General features: G+C 36.7%; 1 protein-coding gene across 1 annotated transcript; it reads right to left on the reverse strand.

Annotated features, from left to right (window-relative positions):
• Positions 1–1,247: 1,247 nt before the first annotated feature.
• TMEM144 (transmembrane protein 144) lies at positions 1,248–13,392 on the reverse strand. The gene is made up of 11 exons (XM_010283101.1): positions 13,254–13,392; positions 11,965–12,087; positions 11,465–11,564; positions 10,847–10,927; positions 8,854–8,935; positions 7,611–7,684; positions 6,581–6,699; positions 5,134–5,253; positions 4,561–4,658; positions 2,476–2,529; positions 1,248–1,331 (listed from the first exon to the last, which is right to left on the reverse strand). Exons 1-11 carry the CDS (start codon positions 13,390–13,392, stop codon positions 1,248–1,250), a joined length of 1,074 nt encoding a protein of 357 aa, XP_010281403.1.
• Positions 13,393–15,803: the final 2,411 nt, after the last annotated feature.

A 15,803-nucleotide genomic window follows, 5' to 3' on the forward strand; every position in this document is an offset into this window, starting at 1 on the left:
CAAACAAGGAAAGACTGCAGGAGCTGGAGTTGTCTAATATACTGAAGCAAAGACTAAGGGGAGGTTCAGACAACATGCTTTGCACATATAAAGGTCAGTTGCTCTAAGTTAATGAACAGTTCTCCACGTCAGTGGTGATCATGGCACAGTGGACTTAACATTCCTCATAGGGAACCTCTTTTGGATGTTGAGGTTTTCTAGCAGGACAGGTAGTTAGAAACTGGTTAGTTTGCCCAAAAATGTTGTGAAACCTACTTCTTTTATTTTTTTTAAAGAAACAAGTTAGACAATAACTGTCAGAAGTGATTTACATATAGATGACCTTGCTTTGGGTAGAACAATGATTGGATAGTTTTAACATGATACTTCAATGTAATAAATACTGCCATACGTAATTTTTAAGATTTGAATATGCTACATAGTAAAGAAAAGAAAGTATTCAGGAAATACCTAAACTTATTTGGAAACAAACTGTGAACCACATACTTAGCTCATACTGCAACACATGTTACAGAAATGTAATGTTTACTTGCAAAGTCCCATACAACTGAAATAAAAAGCCCCAAACTTTCCCAACTGTTTGCATCCTGGTGATGATTTCTACATAATGTTCTTGCAACTAAACAAACAGTTTAGCAGTAAACACAAGTAATTTATTTTACAGCACCTTTTTTTTCTCTCTATTTCCTTCAAAGAAAGGAAAGATTGGATAAAGTTTTTATGTAAACTGGTGACTTTAAAGAATAATGCTTTGAAGTAAAAAAATGCTGCACAACTTCATGTGTATCAGTTCCATAAAGAATACTCCAAGACATATGTTACATCCAAGTCAGTAAGACAGAGTGTTATAATAAAACAAATCAGTTTGCAAATACATACAATATTACAGACTAAGAATTAAAATCCGTTTATCCACCATCACAACAGTGAACTACAATTTATGATGACATGAAGTTTAGTACCTGAACCAGAAAAAAAGTAATTAGTAACTATAAAATCATTTAGCTCCATTGAATAAAATCCTTTGATATTTTTACTGTTCCAAGAAATGCAGAAACAAACATTTCCAGATTTTCTTTCATGCCAAATAGGAACATTTAGCAAAGGTTTTCTTTTTCACTTGCCTGACGCAAGTTAGGGTAAAAGCTGGACATACATTTTGAAAATTACTACCTATTGCGATATACCAATATTGTCTTTCTGATTATATTACACACTAGCACCATCTACTGGTCCAGAACATCCTTTCAAACTTTAGAAAAAGCCGTGGAGAGTGATCCAGCCAAAATGATGCAAAACGCTACTGAGAGCAACACATAGTTTTTCAGTCCCTGGATAAAAAAAGGAGAGAAAAAGAAAAAATATAGTGTTGTCATAATAGGTATCACTTCACCAAAAAAAAAAAAAAAGGTAAAATAAAGAACTAGTGTTTCATTTTATAACAAAATTAGTAAATTTATTACATGAAATTGTACATCTTATACCATTTCATTTCATATAATGTCTGTAACATATTTGTTGTTCAAAACAGTTTAATACAAGGAATCTATGATGCCACATATTTAGTAAAACATTCACAAAATTAATTCCACAATTTTAAAAAGTATTTTTAAAGGCCTTTGTCTATTTTCAGATTAGTTTTAAGCAGTAAGCACTTAGGCAGAGACTATTCTAAAATGCATGAAAAGGATGAGAGGTTTGGTGAGTCATAAAGATTTGGATAATGAAGATGATAGTCTTCTAGAGTGCTGCAACATTAATCTGCAGTGGGAAAGATAAAGGAGAACTTCTAATTCCTAATCCAAGCATGCCCAACGCATTTTACACAGTCACCAAAAATACTGGGGAAGATGATCTCTGATGAGAAATTAGGTACCTAATCCAGGATCCTGGACAGATTAGCTAAGGGAACGTGCTAGTGCTCAGTGCTTCAAATTCCACTAGAAAAATAATTTCTGCCATATATGTTAACATGCATTAGCGTAAATTAGCCTCTTCTAGGCAATCACTGTCATACCAGTTTAGGAATCTCCATTATATTGTAATTAGCAAGACCAACTAACCTCGTCTCATTTTTTGGTCCTTTGGTGAATCTGACCCTAAAAATCTAATCTACTTGTTTATGTGATTATTAGGACAACCGCTCATTCCCCTGCTCCCACTGAAAGAACTGGCTCAAATAAAGATAGTTTTGAGGCTCTGCTTGGCATCCTGCCTTCTGGCCTTGCTACAGTCTTCATTTATTCCCACTGCTGCTCACACAGCTATGAAATTCAAATCTTCAATCCTGTCAAAATTGTTCACAGTTCTTCACCTGTCTTGGAAAACTTAGTAGTGTATGAGATGACTTTCAGCTTCATAATGCAATACTTGTAAGGAGGAGAAATGCAAGACAGCAAGCTATATACTAAGTCATGCTGTTCCTAGAGCTAGACACAAGCAAGAGAGACTAGGTAAGTGACCTAATACGATTACCTTGATTTCTTTAAATACAAGGACTCCCCACATTGCAGCAACAAGGCCAGGACCCTAAAGAATAAGATTCAATTGTACGTTACAGCATTTTATTAAAATGTGCTGCCTTCTCATTATTGTTCTCAGCGTGGATGAATTTTGTCTGGATTACAAATTTAGGTCTTTCCATTCCATATAATTACGGCATTCATGGCAAAAGCATTAACATCACTGAAATCTTTACAAAGTAAGACACAATAAAATCTTCAAGAAGGGCTAAAGAGGCCAGAGACTGTATTTTTGAGAGAAGGCACAATTTCTTTCTACATTACACTGTGGAAACTGCACTGGCTATTATTCGTTCTTTTAATAGGCTTCAAATAATATGCCTCACTTCAGTCCAAACTTCAGTCCACAATGTTACCACGTTTCAGAGGACTATTCACGTTTATTGGCAGCTAGCATGGATATTCCTAACATTTCCTGTATTAGCATGACTAACTAATCAGACAATGTTTGATTTTATTGGTCAGTATCATATCAAGAGACAGGAACATAAATATATTTCCTGTACAGCAGGCATCTGGACAAAGCAAAGCCAGCCTGATAAGACAGGTCAGGAAAACTACTGATTATCTGTGATGTTGTCATACAGATTTCTTAGCTAACAGCAAACAGTAAAACACAACGACAATTTCCAGGCACTCCTGATAATACAGTTTTTCCCCTGTGGGAGCAATGATCTGAATTTTCATGACTGATGAGAAAATATTAACTGAATATGAAGCAAAAATTGGCTCTGTTAATGCTTCCCATTAGAGCTGCTCTCAGAAACACTTGACAGATGTTTGGACAGTGATCTTCTCTCCATCTTCAGTACCACTGGTAGAATACAGATTTAGGTCAGCAGTAAATATCGTCTCATGCTGAATGTATTTGTGGGTGCTGTTTCCTAGTGAAATTGCCAACTATTATTTGAATAATAGATAAGGTGTTATTTCACCTTCTAGATAATGTATGCTGCAAGAAGAATGCATTTTATAAATGAAACAAATTGTTAATGGGATGTGATGCATCACTGCCTGAAATTCTCTCTAGGATGAGGTAAAGCAGCAGTTGCAAACCTGTGGTCCAGACAGGCAGTTTCTCATCAGTGCTGTCCTTAAAATTTTCATTTTGTCATTTTATATCCTTGCCCTTTAGGCATACTGATAACAGAGTTACTAAAGCTGCTTTCCATTAATCCTTCAATTTCTAATTAGAATGATCCCAAGTCTTTTTTTTCATTGCATACTGCAGAGTTTATTCTGATTTACTGCATCTTGAGGAAAAGCTTAATCCTTATTAACATTGTTTTGTTAGTTTGCTTCCAAAATACAGCTGTTCAGCAAAACTTTGTTTTTGATATTTATGAACTTTCATTTGCCAGAAGTTATCCACCTTTGCAGCACCATCTAGTAGACTGGCAAGAGAGTAAAGGCAAAGTTTATTTTTACCTAGTGATGGAATTTATGCAGTTTCTGGAAATTAACAGTGTTTTAAAGGTATAGTATCATAAAAATAGGAATAGAACAGACAAAACAGGGCAACCTATTTTTCGCCTCATTTGCATAAGAACATTATTTTCAGCAATACATAATCCGTGTGTGTTCAAGAACTGTAAAAAGAAAAAATATCTGATTTAACTAAGCAAAAGGACTGCTAGAGCATAAAAATCACAAATGAAAACACCCAGAACAAAATGTACTCACTGGGATGAAAGCATAAAACACTTCTTTTAATCATTTCAGTTTTCTATTTAATATTGATATAGTTCTGGTTACAGCACTTTGGCTTTTACACAACCTAAAGACTCACACTTTCTGTTCCTTTATTATTTCATGCTTGGCATTCACCGTGATGGTGCCTGTCACAGTCATGTACGTTACTAAAAAAACAAAGGCTACCACAAACAAGTAGAAGAAGAGGCAATGTATACTCTTGATTAAGATGCTCTAGACACATTATAATTTCAACACATCATAATTTCAACTTAATTCCACAAACATGGGGGGGAAACCCTTCACTTTTAATTCTAGTCACAGATTTTATTTTTTATATACTTACTGCAGTAATTATTGGAAAGCTGACCACAGCACTGAGATAGTGATTGGCTATGAACCAGCAGCAATTGGCTATTGCCCAAAGCACACCAGAAACAAACCCTAGAAAAATATATCCCAATCAAAAACATGCACAGCAAGGTACAGACAGCCATTTGTGGAACATTTATATTTACAGCATAATACAAAAACTGTATGTATGTATTCCAGTATGTTAACTACTTCAACAAGCTGGCTCTCATAATCTAAACGAAAGCTCAAGGGATAAAATCAGCTACTCCAGCTGAAGTAGCAAATTAAAGTTCACAATTTTCTGGGCAATGTGCTCTTTCTTCTGGCAGAGTCAGTTTTTCAAAATCCACCGCATGCAGTATCATTTTGTTTTAATTTCAGATTAGAACAAATTTGTCATTGTCTCCTAGCCTTAATTAATTAACCTAATAGGACCGATCTTTCAAAAGAGATAAAAAGTCAAATGAAGAGACTTAAAAGGCAAACTACATAGCTTGAACTAATCACTGCAAAACGGTCAGAAGAAGTAACTGAAATTAATTGCTAATTTAAAAACCAGTCATACCTGGCAATATAGCTTGGGGATAAACATTAGGTCTATTTTTCCTGACTACGCAGTAGATCAAAAAGTAGATGGTACTTGTAAGAAATATTCCACTGAAGTGTGCAAAAACATAATCTAAATCTGAAAAAGAAATGACAAAACTGTATCAGTTTAAAACATCAGTTATTAATTTTAACTCAATTTATTTCACTGATAGCATTCACACAGCCAAAAACACATAAGGTGCTACTGCTAACAACTCAAATTCAATTGTGATTGTGATGAATACAGCTGCCAGCCTGACTGTGGATGGATTTGGTCAATCACACATATATTAAACATGAATTAACTGCTGTGTTGACATAGCATTTGTCACAAGCTTTTATGCATTTCTGTGAGTTGTTATTTTCAAACTCTATTAGTCAAACTACAGAATTTATTAAAAACTTAAGAAAAACCTCAGGTGAGACTACAAAACAGTGGTGGGGATTTTACATAACCACATCCTCTTTTACCAGCTACATTTGTATTCCTCTATAAAGCCTTGTTTCTTTTCTGTACATTTAAGGGCAAGACAACTCTATGTATTGTGCAAGCTAAACACGGCTCAGTTTTGTCCTTTTTTTAATCTTGAAGAACATATCACAGTTTTGATCACTATAACCATTAAGAATAATAAATCCTTTATGGACTTGGTATGAGCTAAAGAGAATACTTCCAATATGGTAAAGCAGAAGCATGTAGCAAGGTGATCTCTATCTCCTTGGAGTCATAAATCCTCAACAGGAAAGTCAGCTACAGTAATAGTAACATCTGTTTTATCTAGCTGGGGAATATAGAAGTTGTAGTATTCAAGAGAAATTTTATGTGACATGACAAACTATTTCTTAATGGCAACATTACGCTGCCTCAGCAATACTTTGCTCTTAAGCTGCTGCTGGTATCACCTGATAAGATTATATACTAAATCTTAAGGAAAATGTTTCTGAGGAAATGTTTGAAACTGGCGGTTAGGCTTATGTTAAAAGGTTTCCATTTAAAAAATGACAAAGCTTTAATTACTTATGTTGTTATATTTCTCTTCTGCTCATCAATTATCATCACACTTCTCTTCCTTTACTGATGTACTAATTAGTCAGTTGATACAGCTTGTGCCCTTGTCTACCTCATGTTCCAGGCATATGAGCTTTGTATTTTGGGAATGCTAGCTATGTTTCAGAAGGCATTAAATACTGTAAGTTCAGTATGGTATCCTCTGGGCTGTTTCTCATTGTTCTTTTAATACTGTAATTCACCTCTGGGAAAAAGGGATTACTAGTACTATGATTACAACAACATGTAACAGTGCAGAATGGATAAATGATCATGGTATATATCCAGGCGTATCAAGAATTTCACTCTATGCTTTTACGAAAGCAGACCACAATATACTGATGCAATAAAATGGAAGTGACCTGTTAGCCTTTACCAAATTGACTTGCTCCTGTGTATATAGTTTCATTTCTTCTTCCATGGTCCTTGATGTAAAGTACTGGTACAAAACTGGAACCATAGAGTATTCCAGCTACTACAGCCAGGCTACATCCTCTTTAAAAAGAGCAAAAATCAGAGAAAATATCCTAGCATTAATTAGGGAAGTAGACAATACACTTAAGTCCAGTACTGCAGTTAAAGACTCTGTATCATATGAAAATTGTTAGCAACAGTACAAAAATAATACATTTTAGCACATTTTTATTTTCTAGTGTAGAAGTCGTTCAATGTAGTAACCTAGTTTACCTATACCTTGTGGCCAAGTAACACAGACAATTCCTGCCCAAAGACCCTCATTCTAGATTAATGACAAGAAAATCAACTACCTAGGATCCCCTAAAAGCAGAGCTAGGAGAAAACCAACAAAAAACATAGTTAAAATGCTCCCACTGTCAGCTTTACTGTTGCAGTCTATACATTCTTAATAACTACTCCCAGGTTCATTGCCTCCATGGTCTCCTCCTCCACCTCCAGACTGCTGTGCTCTTGGCTGTCTCCGCTCCCCACACCGGCCCCTTACTAGCTGCTGCTTCCACTTTGGAGCACTTCTGCTGTCTCCTCAGCATACTGCCATGCCTTCTCCAGATGTATTCACTTGAAAACCACACCTGGAAGCATGTTATTAGTATAGGCTCCTTCCATGCTGGAAGCTAATCAACCAGGTCATAAAAACCAGCTCTGTAATTACTTAGTTGCTACTGCTATTTACTTTGCAAATGCTGTTCTTTTGTAGTAGTAACTAATACTTGACAAGGTAAAGCACACTCAACAGTGTGAAGGGAAAAATCTAATAAATTGAGCAGCTATTCATATATAGATATGCACATTAGTCTAGTACTTCAAGATCTGTTAGTGCATGACTGTGCTAGGAAAGTCACAGGACACAAATTCTGCTCTTTGTCTGTGTTCAACTACTTTCTCTGGCTACTTGGCCTGCACCAATAAAAGAACTGTTAATAACTTACATGAGTCTTTTTTTTGCTGGAGAAAGTCTGTTCACCCATGAATCATCAGAGGCATCTTCAGAAGCATTAATAGACTGCAGAAAAACATGAGTTTTCACTCAGGTTTGTTTGGTTTTTTTGGTTGTTTTTTTAAATCTAAAACATTGTATTATACAGAACAGTTTTGGTCTAGGAAAACAAAATGAAAATGGAAGGAGAAACAATAGGAATTTACAGAAATACTCTGAAGAAAGGAAAAGATATATTTTATTTAAATAAAAAAATAATAATTGGATCTACCTACCTCAAAGTTTATGAGTTTGGATATGGACTTTGGGTTTACTACATAACAGAGCACTCACTAGCATTTTTTTTTAAATCTGAATGCAGGTAGATCTGACTTTCAAAACTCAGCCTTCATTAAATTTGATGAATGACTTAATCTATAGCCTTTACTGATGATGTGTTTTTGACTATAGCTCTGGTGTTACTATCAGAATATTAGGACTATTTGCAAACAGGGAAATTAACACTCCTGTCTGCAGCATAAACAAACTGCAACATCCCTTTACTCTAATCCTGCAACCAGACTGTCTTTTGCAATTTTCTCTGGTAGATTGGAACCTCTAGTGAACATTGAGCACAGCTACAAAACTCTGCAGGGATCTCTGTTCAGGTAGCAACTGAGTTGATGCATCACTGACCTACAAGAGTAAGGCACAATAGTTGTAGGAGCTTACTGTTCTCCAACTTTTGTTGCATTCTTTGGGCTCCTGAAGGAGCAACAGCCAATCTGGTACCCCTCCTTGGCCTCCAACCTGTGCCACAGCTGATGCTGAGAATCAGCAACTCTTGACAGTCTTCTGACTCTGTAATGTCGCAAAAATCTGGTGGATAAGAGTTATACACCCTGTTCCTTTTCATCTAAGCAACCTCCTAGTTTTATACTTAAGTTTTAATTAAAATTTCTTCCTCTTCTCAGACAGGAAAGTAATACACTTTGTCTTTTATATAACCTCTGTCATAATGAAAAAGGACTTCTAAGCCATTTAAGGCTGACAATAGAGAAAGAACACGTAGAAAAACCTTTTCTGTCGCTCACATTCAACTGGATCCACAAATTAAATACAATCAATGCATATTTATGCAGTTTTATGTAGCCTACCACAAATCCTAGCATATCTGGTTAACGTTAAACAAATTTTTTGTTTTTAAATGGATATGTACTTTCACTGCTGTAAAGTAACAACTGTAGAGTACTTACACTTTCTCTCAGTAAAGGTGTACTTTCTAATGAAGCTGAAGAACTCTGGATTTCAGTTTTTATAAAAAGAAATATGACAGCACTCAGAAGAGAAAAAGACACCAATAAATACCATGTCAGCTCATAAGGATGTAACATTTACTATCCAGAGACAAAAGTTATATTTGAAGGCATATTACTTTATTCTCATTATTGCCATAGAGTCACTTCAATATATTTTAAAAACGCAATTGCTTCTAACAGTCTTAACAAACAACTTAAGTAAGTAAATAAATTAGTCTTTGTATCACTTTCTAGATCTCTCTTCTACTGAAATGTCTCTTTTTTTACAGTGTGTAGTTACAACCACATGCTAGCAACAGTTGCTTTAGTTAACAGTGCCCTTTTGTACTAAACTACACATACAACAGGGTATCTGCATGAAAATTCTATATGGAACAGCTTAAACCTGCACAGAATGGGCTCTGTGCTCAAGGAAAAATGTTAGTCTTCTATGAAATGCGAGTGGGGGAATGCTGCTCCTACAGGGTCTCATGTGTATGTGGAAGGAGAAGAGGTATTGCTCAGTGGTGCTCCAGTGCACTAAGTGAATAAAATGAAGAAGAAAGGGTAACATTACTACTTATACCCCCAGCTCCAGGAAATCAGGTAAATACCTGTGAATCTGAACTGGCAGGAGATATACATATATATATATTTTTAATGAAAGGTATTTTAATGATTTAGGAATTCCTTCTCATAACTGTAAACAGAATGTCTCCATTTGAAGAGTGATTCATCTCCTTCTGAAGGAATAAGGATAGATATAAAAGGATGTCAGCTTCCTCCAGAGGGACTAGACAAACGTATACAGGTTCAATATAGGAGGCTAAAATGAAATGCTTCTGAGCTCTGCAGAGCAACATACACAGGCTTTGTGAAGCTGGCCAGGAAAACACGTTTGGGCACAATCTTTTTCCCTGTTGATCACTTCTCCATGATATCTCAGAAAGAGGCAGGAAGCAGGTGGTGAGCCGAATGAATTAATCAGTCAGGAACAGCAGTACTGTTACTATTTTGCAAGTACCTCACAAAGTCACGTGCTACATGTAATGGTAATGGGTAAAAAGCTGCAGACTCTTAGGAAAGAGGAAGAGTGGAAGCAAAATTAATGAATCTAATGCAGCAGCTCTCTCCTTGCAATCAAGAATGGCTCCATATTCTCACACCCTTCTTTTCCTAAAGGCATTACATGCATCTGCTGCTGAGCATGCTTATGGCAAGCCTACTGCTCCTGGAATTTAGGGCCAATGTCATGTTCTTAAAAAGACCTTCCTGGCCACCCAGCTGGAAAGCAAGGACACTGCTGTGTAACAAAGATCCTCTTTCCTCTGTGTTTGGACCAAGATGCGCACTCACACAAATAATAAACAAAAGATAAGAGTGTAAGTCCTTCTGAAGATCGCAAATGAAGCCACTGTTCATGAGTTTTAAGTGTGGCTTAAGAGGTACAAGACAGGGAGCTATTAAGGACAAGAGATAATGCAAAGCCTCTGGCTTTTCATGGACCCTGAAATATCTGGGAAGGGGTCCTGTGGCATATTCTACAGCCACGAGGCAGAATTTGTACCCTGAGTGAAGTCAGATTGGAAATCTCACAGAGGTTTTCTCACCAAGATCATTCTTGTCAGTTTTTCCTCTCTCACAAACTTTAAGGAAAGTGAACCATTTGAATAATCTGGCTAGGGGGAGAATCAGTGCATCACTGCTTTGCCTTGAACATGCCTACCAGCATAAAAATATACTTCTGTGTTTATGAGTAACAGTTTCACGACTGTACTGGACACCATGTATGTTTCTATTCTGAATTGCAACACTTATAACTGGACGACTCATAAATTCTGCAGTAAGTCTGCAGAAAATCTGCATTTGCCCTCTAGTTAAATTGTCCCTGTGGTTATTAAATACATGATATTTTATGTTACAGAAATTTATTATAAGAATAAATTTTTACCTTATTAGTGAAAGTCCAGCTCCAATATAATTTAAGATTGGTCTTGATACTTCTTCTGGGTCAATTCCGAACCAACCAAACCTGGAATGTTTAACCAGTTTCACTTCGTTGCACTCACTGCATACATATACTAAAATTATAACCCAGTCTTGGGAATCTTTACTCATGCAAATAGTTCTGCTTAAGTTTATATTTGCAATATTGGATCAGTGCTTCAGTTGACTTGCAATAAGCTACATCTACTTTACAAAAATAATCTTTAAACTAATTTAATTTACATTGATTTTTTTTAAAATCTGGGTATTTAAAAATTGAAATTAATTTATACTATTTTATCAGCCCATGCTGTAGAAGAAAAAATACAGACAGTGTACTAGTTTTACATTAACAAATACATTATTTATTCACTCAATTATGTTAATGAACATCATGGGGCATCCTTCTTCCTCCCGAGACAGAAGAAAACAAAAAGATTAAATAATTAACCTGAGTACTTTGCAGGGAAAAAGATCTTATACATATGATAAATCCTCTTTATTGGTGATAGTGTTTTCACTGCAATTATTAATGAAGAATTGGCAACATTAATTGTGTATGACAAGACTGAAACATACTCACCTTGAACTTGCCCAACCTGTCAGCAAATTAAAAGAAGCCCATATCAACAGACCAAGAGCTAAGCCAATAGTTTTAACAATAGGGACAACTGTGACATTGCCTGAAATACAAAAACCAAAATGAAAATTAAAAAAAATTAAAAATTAAAGTTAAAAACTGGACTTGTATATTTTTGCTTTAGACTCTGTGACTGTTCAGAAGGCAAATAAATTTAGGCAACTACAAGTTGGTAGGCAACAGTGTTTTGTAAAAATAAATTCATTAAACACAGATTTTTCCTCAATACCATTTTTAAAGTCACTTTTGGTGTGAATTTGCTGCTTATAAAATAAGCATAATAAAATAATATTGGCTATAAGGGTAATGCTCCATAAAGACTGACACTAAAAAAGACAAATAACTACCATCTTAGATATGGAAAAGTTTTTATCACTTTTTTTTTTTTTATAAAGAGTTAGGATTACTTTGTGTTTCAAGAAATAGAATCTCTTTATTCTTACCTGTAGCCCACACAAAACCCCCAACCATAGCCAGAGGCCAAAACCGGGGGCAATTCTGGATTAAATTGACCACCAAAGAAACTATCCATATGGAGGCACAGAGAATCCATTGGAAAAACATGCCTATGGAAAAAACAAATGCACACAATAGAGAACTTGTAGAATACTGCATGTGTGAATCTCTTAATATACTATGTTATAGATAAAATAGTACAGAAAAAAACTGAAAGGTAGCCACCTCCTTTATGAATTTCAGGTAACCATGTTACAATACATTCAAAGGATGTACTTTAGGGTGGGGTGTTAGAAGTCTGTCAGCCTTTTCCTACTGTGTATTCTCTGTACACAGCTGCAAAAGACACTTTGCTGGGCAAAGCTTACACAAGCCCCAATTCTCAAACACATGAAAATTTTGACAGGCTTCTGACAAAGAGGATATTCAACCGCAAACTTCTCCTACCACCCTAGTAGCAGCTGACATTGATGACTGCACAGGACAAAATTCCTTCAAAGCTCAGGGACCAGGCTTTTTCACTAATCCAGGTTATTGAGAACGATATAAACTTTGCTCAGATCTCTTCTACCTTTGCAGACTCTCTAAGGGTCAACTTGGCAGATCAGTTAACTTTATGCAAGCTGAGCTAAGTCTTTTTCTCTAAAATAGCCTTGTCTTGTTAGGGCTGTATTTGGCACAAAGAAGAGAGAGAGATTATATCCAGCCTGCACTGCAGATACTATTATTGCAATAACACAATGGCAGATTTATTCATCTAGGGATCTGGTATTTGACTATGCTCCGTATAAATGTGCAAATACAACATGAACATAGCACAGTAAAGTGATAAAACTCCAAGTAAGAAATAGAAGCAATTGCTTCCTCCTACTGAGTCACCAGATAAAAGTATTAAAATTTCAATTTTTTATTTTTTTATGTTGCATTTGGTCCACAATTGAAAGGCAATACTCCACAGTCCAACAACTTTTTCAGTATAAATAACACTGTATGTATTTGAGAATCCTTGCCATTGTGAAATGCTCATGAAATGAACATCATCACTGTTGAAGTGCACAGCAACACATTACAAGGCTCTTCTAAAGATCTGCCACATCCTGAACCAATACATTATTGCTTTATAACCTAACAACAGCAAGGAATTAAAACATGCTCCATAGATCAAGGCTGTGATATTTATAACTCCAGGTATAGAAATTTTCATAGTTGCTGGTAAAATATCATTCCTACTAGCAAAAGAAGCCCCAAACCAACAAAAAAATATAAATAAGTTTACCATCACCAGTATCAAATTTCTTCACAGGCACAAAGTTTGTCCCAAATAGAAGGACAGCTACTGTAGAAGAGGTAAAGCCAATAGCTAGATCCGTTCCATTGCTGATGTTAAAGGTATTGTAAGCTTTCCCGATGTTCATTTTTGTTCTCAAGGTGCCTCTTTTTTCAGAGTTGTTTTGGTGCAGGTCCTGACAGATTCTGAAATCAAAGAGTGGAATTAAACATGTGGAGTATTAAACCCAGTTCAGAAACCTGAAACTTAAAAGACTCTACTTATCAATCTCTCAAAAGTTGGAAAGAACTGCAAAGTATACTGTAGAATCCCATGAAAAGCTGCCATAAAACATGAATAAAGTAACTTAAGGAGAGATGCACAAAAAAATCACTATTGTGTGTTTAATAATCAGCTTCACAGAAAAGCATGTCTGAAAACATACAACAACGTGAATGTAGAGATGCACTCAAACGTTATGAGGACTTGAATCTGTGAGACCCATGCGAAGCCCTGATGCTTTAGGGAAATGCTCTACCAGAATATTCCTTATTCCTGTAGCCAAAATGGGGTTACTCTGGGGTGTATAAAAAAGTTGGGGTTAGACAAAATCTTAATTGGCAGAAGAAGCTATAGGAATTTGCAGCTCTGCTGCCTAGAAGTCAGGAACTTCTTCAAAGACTGACTTTACAAACTAAGAAACACTGTGACATCAGAAGAATGGATTAAGATACATAAAGGCTTGCATCAGCTTCTTCATTACATCAAACTCAACTCACTGAGTGAATAAATCTAATTCATTTACTGGACATGAAAGGCACAAGAGCTTGCTTTTGCACAGGAAGAATTTGATGTGGTTAAGGGCATAGAAATAAAGCTGATTACACTGTACCTCTACAAATGCAGGACTCAAGTAAGTAATTGTGCAGGTAAAATACTAAGAAACTTTCAAATTTAAAGTGGTTTATCAGCCTTTTTGATTTTTTATACTGTATAGAGGAATGTTACTTTAAAAATATTTCAGTTTTGTATCTCCTAAGAGAAAAATGTGTGCTGCAGGGCAATATACTTTTCTGCTTGCTTTTTATCTTCCAAAAATCCAACTGTGCACATTGAAGACTTGCACAACTGGAGAACCAGAATCATGACACCAAAAATAGAACGGAAACACAACTTCCAATTTTAGCAAGGAAGAGTATGCTTCATTCAGAGTGTTAAAAACTCTGTTACTTTCCAAGGTTTGAGGCACTTAGTACCTAAATTTGGCTAAATTTCAGACCCAGTTTTCAACTCCATTTTAATGCTTTCAAGAGAAAGGTCAACCAGACAAGGCCTGGAGCTATCTGCTCTAAATTTGATGATGCACTGCTTTAAGCAGGGAGTTGAACAAGGTGACCTCCAGAGGTCCCTTCCAAGCAAAATTATTCTACAATTGTATGATCCAATGTCAAGAGCAAACAATGAACGCGCGCACAGCATTAGGTTGACTATATTTTTTTGCACATACTTTGCATTTTGGAGTTCACCAAAAGCCCCTTCTCTAAAATCCTACGTACGCCAGACTGACTTGCAGCATATGTGCCTCCAAAGGTTTAGAGCTACCAAATGCCAAACCAGAAGCACTTGCTGCAGCTGCTGAGATGTCAGAAGGTAGTGGTTGTATCTGAAACTGAAGCAGAGACAACTGAAATTGTTGCTGTTATTGAAGGTTTTTCTTCCACTAAGCAGCCCTTACTGAAGGGCATGTTGGGGTTCCCAAGCTGGTGAGGAATTTTGACAGTGGGATTTTGTTGTCACTCATTGCCCTTATCCTACTAATTTCACTGGTTTAGCTCACTGGAAGGTTGTGCTCTGTATTTTCACTGTTTCCTCAGAAATATGCCTTTTCTTCCTTGACACAGAGACCCAACGAATTGTGATGCTCACTTAATGCAACAGCAACACATCGCAACAGTCTCCACAGGCAGGCATGAAATTGAGAAGCCTGCCCTTCAGAGCTTCCATCTCAAGGTAGATCCACACTGTTGTCAAGATCAGAAAGAAACTGTGCTAATTGAACACACATTTTTAGAGGTTTTATGTCACATTGATTGTTTACTTGCATGTTTCTCCTATCATCTCTTTGCCATTAAGGGTGAATATTTTCATCCTCATTTTAGGTTGACAGGAAGGAGACTCCTTCCTGTCAGTCCCAAGGCAACTCGGAGTAACATCCTCAGGTGACACCACAACCCCTGACTGGCTGCCAGAGAAACGTTTCTTCCCTAACATGAACGCTTTTGAAAAACGTTCTTCGGGCAGTATTTTCAGTACGCGGTATCACACCATAAGGGCACACAGGCCACTCAGCTCTCGACGTAGGCAGGTGTTGCTTCTCCGACCGACGCCAACGCGCCCGGGCTTCCCCAGGGCAGGCCCACGCTGCAAGCGGGACACTGCCCGCAGACGGGGCAGCCCAGCCCCGGTCGGGCTGGCCAGCGCTGCTCGGCAACGCACCCTGAGAGGAAACTTAAGATCCCTCCCTCCAGCCGGACACCTTCCTTTCCGCAGCGCCCTGCC

The sequence above is a fragment of the Phaethon lepturus genome, unplaced genomic scaffold, assembly GCF_000687285.1.
Source record: "Phaethon lepturus isolate BGI_N335 unplaced genomic scaffold, ASM68728v1 scaffold54652, whole genome shotgun sequence".
Lineage (NCBI taxonomy): Eukaryota > Metazoa > Chordata > Aves > Phaethontiformes > Phaethontidae > Phaethon > Phaethon lepturus.